The 9,331-nt window shown below is 32.4% G+C and overlaps 1 protein-coding gene across 1 annotated transcript; it reads left to right on the top strand.

Annotated features, from left to right (window-relative positions):
• The first annotated feature begins 1,774 nt into the window (after positions 1 to 1,774).
• Positions 1,775 to 3,858, top strand: LOC139862437 (uncharacterized). The gene is made up of 5 exons (XM_071851076.1): positions 1,775 to 2,183; positions 2,460 to 2,843; positions 2,925 to 3,109; positions 3,191 to 3,723; positions 3,852 to 3,858. Exons 1-5 carry the CDS (start codon positions 1,775 to 1,777, stop codon positions 3,856 to 3,858), a joined length of 1,518 nt encoding a protein of 505 aa, XP_071707177.1.
• The last annotated feature ends 5,473 nt before the right edge of the window (positions 3,859 to 9,331 follow it).

Below are 9,331 nucleotides of genomic sequence, written 5' to 3' on the forward strand. Positions count from 1 at the left end.
TATTATTGTTATCCTCATTAGTAAAATTATTATTATTATAACTATAACTATTATTATTAACATTAATTATATAGATATTACATTTAACAAGTTATTGATTTTTGATATAATACCAATTATAAATATATATATATATATATATATATATATATATATATATATATATATATATATATATATATATATATATATATATATATATATATATATATATATATATATATGTATGAATATTGATTATTTTACAAAATAACTATATGTAAAATATAACTGAAGATATAAAGTGTATATATATATATATATATATATATATATATAACTACAACATTTAAAGTATATATAAATATTATATAGAAGAAATTATGTGATTATATGTGTTAATATATATACATGATATAGGTTCGTGAATCCGAGGCCAACCTTGCCTTGTTCAGTTCCGTCGTATGCATATTTTTACTACAAAATATCGTATCGTGAGTTTATTTGATTTCCTTTTACTCTTTATATTTTTGGGACTGAGAATACATGCGCTGTTTTTATAACTGCTTTATTAAACGCTTTTGATATATATTTTGAACTGAGAATACATGAAATGCTTTTATAAATGTTTGACGCGATATGACACAAGCAAAACATTCTTCGAATGAATTATTATGCAGACAGAAGTTCTGTGGATTATTATTGAATTAGTTGGACGTGATAATTGCCACTAATTGTTGTGAATATTTTTCCCCTGATTATTATTGCTTGGTAACCTAAGAATTAGAAATGGGTATGGCCCTAATTCACACGAATCCTAAAGGTAGCTACCGGGTTTAACACCCCACCCAGAATATTCACTAGACGGAAGGGCTAGTGGGCGTGGTGTTTAGTACTTCGAAGTTTATATATTATACAGACGAGATGTTCTGTTTTGGGGATATTATTGATGCGCATTATATGTTAAGGTCGGTTACCAAGCCAAGAGATGAAAGCAAAGTGAATGTTATGTATCGAGAGAATGACTTTTATACACAGGTTATGTGTATTATATTTTGTACACGAGATATGTGTACGGTTATTTAAAAATTGCGAGGCAACCTACGGGGGAGAAAAGTATACGAACCTACTCTGCCAAGCATTATGAAAAATGGTTTCGTACACGAGATAGGTGTACTGAATTTAAATCTTGTGGTCTATCAAAATTATGAATTTTACTATTTATGATAAACCTATGAACTCACCAACCTTTTGGTTGACATTTTTAAAACATGTTTATTCTCAGGTCTGAAAGAAATCTTCCGCTGTGCATTTGCTCATTTTAGAGATATTACATGGAGTCGTTCATGGCATATAGAGGTCAGTACCTCGCAATGGGACCAGCCGTTGAAGACTTCGTCCAGGTGGATTAGGACGGGTCACTTCATTAGTGCGCCGAGCGCGGCTAGATTTCTATGTTATACGAACCTCATCTCGCTATAACATGTTGTTAGGCAGAACTGCCTTAGGTAAATTCGGAATTATCCCATCTACAATTCATGGCATGATTAAATTTGCAACACATAAAGGTGTCGCGACAATAAGTTTAATGAGCATCTTGTCCATCTGTACGGCTGTTAATGTAAAAAGTGCAGGGCAAGAAACCACTGATGCCACGGACAACATGGTAATGATTAATCCTGCATATCCCGAGCAAAAAATTAAAGTGGGATGCAATGTTAGTGTGGATACTAGGATGCAAATTGTGCAGTTACTTGTGCAGTATATGGATGTTTTTGCTTGGTGTGAAAATGATATGACTGGTGTTCCGCGTCATATTGCGAAACACAGACTTAATGTAAATCCAGCTTTAAAACCTGTAGTGCAGAAGCATAGAGGCATGGCCCCAGATCGCATGAAGTGGCTATGCGAAGAGGTAACAAAATTAGTGAGAGCTGAAATTTTACGTGAAGTTCAATACCAATCATGGATTGTGAATCCAGTTTTGGTGAAAAAGCCTGATGGTTCATGGAGAATGTGTATTGATTTCAAGGATTTAAATAAAGTGTGCCCTAAGGATAACTATCCACTTCCAGAAATTGATTTGAAAGTAGAATCTTTGCATGCTTTTCCATATAAATATATTTTGGATGCGGCAAGGGGTTATCATCAGATCCCAATGGCTAAAGAAGATGCAGATAAAACCACTTTTCATACGGGCAAAGGCATATTTTCTTATATAATGATGCCTTTTGGTTTAATCAATGCGGGTGCGACGTATCAACGTTTGATTGACACCGTGTTCGAAAAACAAATTGGGTGTAGTCTTGAGGCTTATGTAGATGATTTAGTAATCAAAAGTACAACACAAGAGCGAATCATTGAAGATATGCGCGAAACATTTAACACATTGCGAAGGATAAACATGAAGCTTAATCTGCTAAAGTGTAGTTTTGGCGAAACTAAGGGAAAGTTTTTGGGATATCTTGTTACAGAACAAGGTATTCAAGCTAATCCAAAGAAAATTGCGGCTATTGAAAATATGACAGCACCAAAAACTGTTAAGGAAGTGCAAAGTCTAACGAGAAAGTTAACCGCATTAACGCGCTTCTTGTCTAAAGCCGCTGAAAGGCAATTGCCATTTTTTAAAACCTTAAAAGGATGCTTGAAACAAAAAAGATTTGTTTGGACAAGCGAAGCAGAAACCGTGTTTCAAGAAATGAAGAAGTTCTTGAAAACTTTGCCTACGTTAACAGCGCCAATTGATGATGAAATTCTTTACCTTTATATATCAGTAGCAAATGAAGCTTTTGGTTCAGTTTTAATTGCGGAAAGGGATAAAATACAAAAACATGTGTATTTTGTCAGTAAAGCTCTTACAGGAAGTGAAATAAACTATGCGCCGATTGAAAAGTTTGTGTATGCGCTCATATTAACATCGCGAAGGTTAAGAAGATATTTTCAAGGGCATCCAGTGCACGTGTTAACTAATATGCCGGTCAAGCAAGTCTTAACAAAACTAGAGATATCTGGTAGACTCGCGTTGTGGGCAGTAGAGTTAGGTGCTTATCAAATTTCTTACCTTCCGCGCAGCGCTGTAAAGGGCCAGGTTTTGGCGAATTATCTCGCTGAAATGACTGGGGAGTTGGAGGTGATTAATGAGTGAACAATGTTTAAACCGGTAGTCGGCGAAACTTGAGATTTGTTTACTGATGGAGCTTCATGTGCAGAGGGTGCAGGTGCGGGTGTGGTTTTGGAAAGCCCAGGTGGTGAAGAGCATACGTACGCATTGCGTTTTAATTTTGATGTGACAAATAATGAAGCGGAATATGAAGCGTTACTTGCTGGTTTAAATATTGCGCGAAAAATGAATATCACTAAGTTGCGGGCATTTACAGATTCGCAATTAGTAGCAAATCAGTTTAATGGCTCTTTCGAAACACATGATTCTTCAATGCAGAAATATTTGCAGTTATTGAAAGAATTGGCAGAGCGGTTTGAGCATTTTGAACTCGCGCAAGTGCCAAGAAGTCAAAATAAGAAGGCGGATGCTTTGAGTAAGCTGGCCGCTCTAACGTTCTCCCACTTTCAAAAACAAGTTTGGGTTGAAGAATTTCCAAGCAAGTCAATAGATAATGATTTAATGGTGGCGTCTGTTGTAGAAGAACAGCCAAATTGGATGGAACCAATCCTGCAATATATCCGCAGTGATATTTTGCCAAGTGATAAGCGCGAGGCTCACTTAGTAAGAGAGCGAGCACCAATGTATATCATTCAAAATGACATTTTATATCGTAAATCATATTGTGATCCAATGATGCGATGTGTGGGCCCAATTGAAGCAGAAATGATCATTGATGAAGTGCATAACGGTTCTTGTGCATTGTATTCAGGCTATAAAACTACCGCGGCAAAAATTATGCGGATGTGTTACTTTTGGCCATCCCTATATCACGATGTTGCAAAGATTGTTAAGCGTTGTAAAAGCTGTCAAAGACATGCTCCGCAGAATCGGATGCCAAGGCATGATATGATTCCTGTCAATTTGCCATGGCCATTTCACAAGTGGGCTATTGACATTTGTGATAACCCAGAAATTTCTGACCAAATTAAAACTTGATCTTTATATGTTTCCGACACGATAAGCAAAGTCTGTAATGTTGAAATCTCAAAAAATTTGAACTGTGTTCATGTATTCATTTACCCATCGACTGCTCTTGACGATTCACGAACAATTATTTGTAAAACGACCCGGATTTTTCCTACTACTTGATTATACTATTTACATGATTTAATAATTTCGACTTAATAAGCAATGAATTTTAATAAGTCTTGAACCTCCGAAAAGAATTTTACATAAGCAGTTGACCACCCTTTTATTCTTACGATTTACAAACGTCATAACTTGTATTAATTATATATGTGTGTGTGTGTGTGTGTGTGTATATATATATATATATATATATATATATATATATTTAACTTGAAAATATGATAATTAAATGTCTCATTAAGTATATTAACAAAGTATTATATATATATTTTCATACTACTATTTTAAAGAGTTTTTGAACAATATATATGTTACTATTTAAACGACGTAATTAACTTATGTTAAAATGTATTTACATATAATGTATTACGAGTGTAAATACATCATTACAAATATTAAATACACTTTATAATATACCAATACATATAAAGGATAGCTATACTAGTATTTTCTTTCAATTTTCTCAAGAATTCTACTCGCATTCATACGGTATTTTTACACGTATTATACATAGCTTCTAGAAGTATTTACTATTGGTATATACCAATAAAAATCTGCAATTATTTGTGTAATATGTCATCCATGACCTAATCAATTTAATAAGTCATCCATGACTTAATACATTTTAACTTATCTTAGATATTTTCACTAAAAACTAAATTTTCAAGTCTATAAATAAGCACCATTTCTAACTCATTTTTACACATTCATTTTCCAAATTTTACTTCCAATTTTCACACACACTTGCAAGAACTCTCTCAAGTTTTTTTCTACTACTTCTTTTCAGCAACTTTACATTCTAAACTTGAGGTAAAAACTCTACTTCAACTCTTGTTCAATTCATATGTCTATTGCTATATATATAAGAGTTTATAAACTAGAACATAGTTTAGTTAATTCTAAACTTGTTTGCAAATAAAGTTAATTCATCTAACTTGACTTTAAAAAATAACTTAACACATGTTTTATATCTATATGATATACTAAGTTAATGAGTTAGAACTTGGAAACACGAAGAACACCGTAAAACCGGACATACGCCGTCGTAGTAAAACTGGGGGCTGTTTTGGGTTTGATAATTAAAAACTATCATAATCTTTAATTTAAAAGTTGTTCTTCTGGGAAAATGATATTTCATATGATCATGATACTTTATCCAAAAATCATGGTTAAACTCAAAATTGAAGTATGTTTTTCAAAATGGTCATCAAGATGTCGTTCTTTTGATGGAAATGACTATCTCTTTCAAATATGGATTATAACTTGTAACTCCGACTATAAACCACCACTTTTTCAGTTTAGTTTCATAAATTACAATTCGTTATGAAACCATAGCAAGTTGATTCACTCAAAACGGATTTATAACGAAGAAATTATGGGCAAAACAGTATTGGTTTGAAATGGATAATTTGATTACGGGATTAATTCATTAGAATCTATACTAACCATATCCTAGCTAACTTTTCTTGTATTATACATGTATTCTAACATGTCATGGTTACACAATACGTCGGATAAATCAAAAGACACCACATACACAATACGTGTAACTACAATAGCGGTATTGTGGGTCATGATTGAGTCTTATACAACACGTGTATACTATGTACTACTAACTGTGGACTACTAATTGTGGACTACTAACATTGGACTGCTAACTTGACAACTTAAACAATCACACGTGATTGAAAATATAAACTTAAACAATCACGCGTGATTGAAAGTATGAACTTAAACAATCACATGTGATTGAAGATATGATATGAATAATAGTTGTATTACATTTTGATATATATATATATATATATATATATATATATATATATATATATATATATATATATATATATATATATATATATATATATATATATCACATGTGATTGAAGATATGATATGAATAATAGTTGTATTACATTTTGTTACAGGTTCGTGAATCCAAGGATGACGACCATATTTTTAATAAGTTGAAAACTTATTATTAATATACTTTTACTACCGTGAGTATATAGTCCCATTTTTAAACTCTAAAAATATTTTGGGATGAGAATACATGCATTTTATGTTTTATGCCATGGATACAAGTACTTAAAATATATTCTACGTTGAGTTGTACCACATTGCATATCTTTCCTAATATCTTGGTAACTAATATATACATGTTGTAAGAACATGTAAGCGTGAATCCTATTGATAGATCTATCGGGTTTGACAACCCCAACCGGGCTAGTTGCTCTAGTATCGTAAACGATTGCATAGTACTTCGTTTTTACTACACTTGGTACAGTGTAGGGAGATTTCATAATAAAGGGAACATGCTACATTAATGGTTAAGTATGGTTACCGAAGCGCTCAACAACTTATAGAATACTTTTATACACTTGCGAGTGTACATATATTTATAACTATGAAATCTTGTGGTCTATATTTATATCGATGCTAAACCTATATATCTCACCAACCTTTGTGTTGACTATTTAAGCATGTTTATTCTCAGGTCCTTAAGAAAGTCTTCTGCTGTTGCATTATCTGAGAAAGCCGTGCATGGAGTCTCATGCTTTTAATTAAATAAAGTGTTGCATTCAATAAAACCTTTATCATGTATTATATTTGACTGTTATGTCACGTGTGTAGTATTTGAAAACCGATGTATTATGGGGATTATTCCTTAAATAATCGCCCAATTGTTTAAAACATGCATTATGTATAATAATAGTGTGCTTTTTATGAAACGAATGCAATATTTTCTAAAACGTATCATATAGAGGTCAAATACCTCACTATGGAATCAATGAATAACGTACCACATTTATAGTAATATGGACGAGTCATTTCAGTTAGTATCAGAGCGGTGGTCTTAGCGAACCAGGTCTTGCATTAGTGTGTCTAACTGATAGTTGTTAGGATGCATTAGTGAGTCTGGACTTCGACCATGTCTACATGTCAAAAGTTTTGCTTATCATTTCTTGTCGGAAATTACTTGCTTATCATTCTTAGTCTAGGCACATCTTACTGCATTGATTGCATGAATGGTGTATAGACAAAATTCATATCTTAGTATATCTGCTAAATCATATTTTAGCGTATCTGTTATTGTAAATTTTGCCTGACATATTCCGTAAGTTTCTCCGTAATCTACGAAATCTTTTATTCATATATATATATATATATATATATATATATATATATATATATATATATATATATATATATATATATATATATATATATATATATATATATATATATATATATATATATATATATAGATATTCTATGTAATTAGAATACCATCTGATAGTCGAAAATCATTTCATATCAAACAAATCCTTTATTCAATCGTACGAAATGGAACTCACCACTAGTTCAAGTCCCTCGGATTCTGATATGGAGTTTCACTCGAGCTCCGAAACCAGTGTGACTGGAATGAATCAACCAATTAGCCATCATTAATTCTGGATGAATTGGGGATGGGTTCGCAGTCTACTTAATCATTGGAGACAAGAAGAAGGTGATCCCTTCCATCCACCACATTTCCCTCTTGGCGAATAACCAGAAGCACTTACCGGCGAACCTGTCCGAAACACCATTTTCTCTCTCATTTTCAGAGTATCTCGTCAAGATTATATACTATCTCAAATTCTAGATCTTATTCATCCGCTCGTCCGAACCGACAATCATCCTGATGTAATAGAAGAAGTCAACGAGCTTCACACTCGGGTAGTGGCTTTGGAAAATATGGTGCAAAGGTTACAAGCACCAGCAGCATTGAAATGTCCCGTTCATATTGATTATAAACGTTCCATATTAATTGATTTCGTTGTGAGGTTTTGACCTCTATATGAGACGTTTTTCAAAGACTGCATTCATTTTTAAAACAACCATAACCTTTATTTTATCAATAAAGGTTTTTAAAAAAAACATTACGTAGATTATCAAATAATGATAATCTAAAATATACTGTTTACACACGACCATTACATAATGGTTTACAATAGAAATATATTACATCGACATATGTTTCTTGAATGCAGTTTTTACACAATATCATACACACATGGACTCCAAATCTTGTCCTTATTTTAGTATGCAACAGCGGAAGCTCTTAGTATTCACCTGAGAATAAACATGCTTTAAACGTTAACAAAAATGTTGGTGAGTTATAGGTTTAACGTATATATATCAAATCGTAACAATAGACCACAAGATTTCATATTTCAATACACATCCCATATATAGAGATAAAAATCATTCATATGGTGAACACCCGGTAACCGACATTAACAAGATGCATATATAAAAATATCCCCATCATTTCGGGACACCCTTCGGATATGATATAAATTTCGAAGTACTAAAGCATCCGGTACTTTGGATGGGGTTTGTTAGGCCCAATAGATCTATCTTTAGGATTCGCGTCAATTAGGGTGTCTGTTCCCTAATTCTTAGATTACCAGACTTAATAAAAAGGGGCATATTCGATTTCGATAATTCAACCATAGAATGTAGTTTCACGTACTTGTGTCTATTTTGTAAATCATTTATAAAACCTGCATGTATTCTCATCCCAAAAATATTAGATTTTAAAAGTGGGACTATAACTCACTTTCACAGATTTTTACTTCATCGGGAAGTAAGACTTGGCCACTGGTCGATTCACGAACCTATAACAAATATGTACATATATATCAAAGTATATTCAAAATATATTTACAACACTTTTAATACATTTTGATGTTTTAAGTTTATTAAGTCAGCTGTCCTCGTTAGTAACCTACAACTAGTTGTCCAACGTTAGATGTACAGAAAAAATTGATATATATTATCTTGAATCAATCCACGACCCAGTGTATACACGTCTCAAGCTAGATCACAACTCAAAGTATATATATTTTTGGAATCAACCTCAACCCTGTATAGCTAACTCTCACATTACTGCATATAGAGTGTCTATGATTGTTCCAAATAATATATACACATGGGTCGATATGATATGTCAAAAAATTTGCATACATGTCTATGTTATTCTAAGATTACATAATATATTAGAATACATGTATAATACAATATAAGTTAGCTAGGATATGATTAATATAGATT

Source organism: Rutidosis leptorrhynchoides, chromosome 1, assembly GCF_046630445.1.
Source record: "Rutidosis leptorrhynchoides isolate AG116_Rl617_1_P2 chromosome 1, CSIRO_AGI_Rlap_v1, whole genome shotgun sequence".
Lineage (NCBI taxonomy): Eukaryota > Viridiplantae > Streptophyta > Magnoliopsida > Asterales > Asteraceae > Rutidosis > Rutidosis leptorrhynchoides.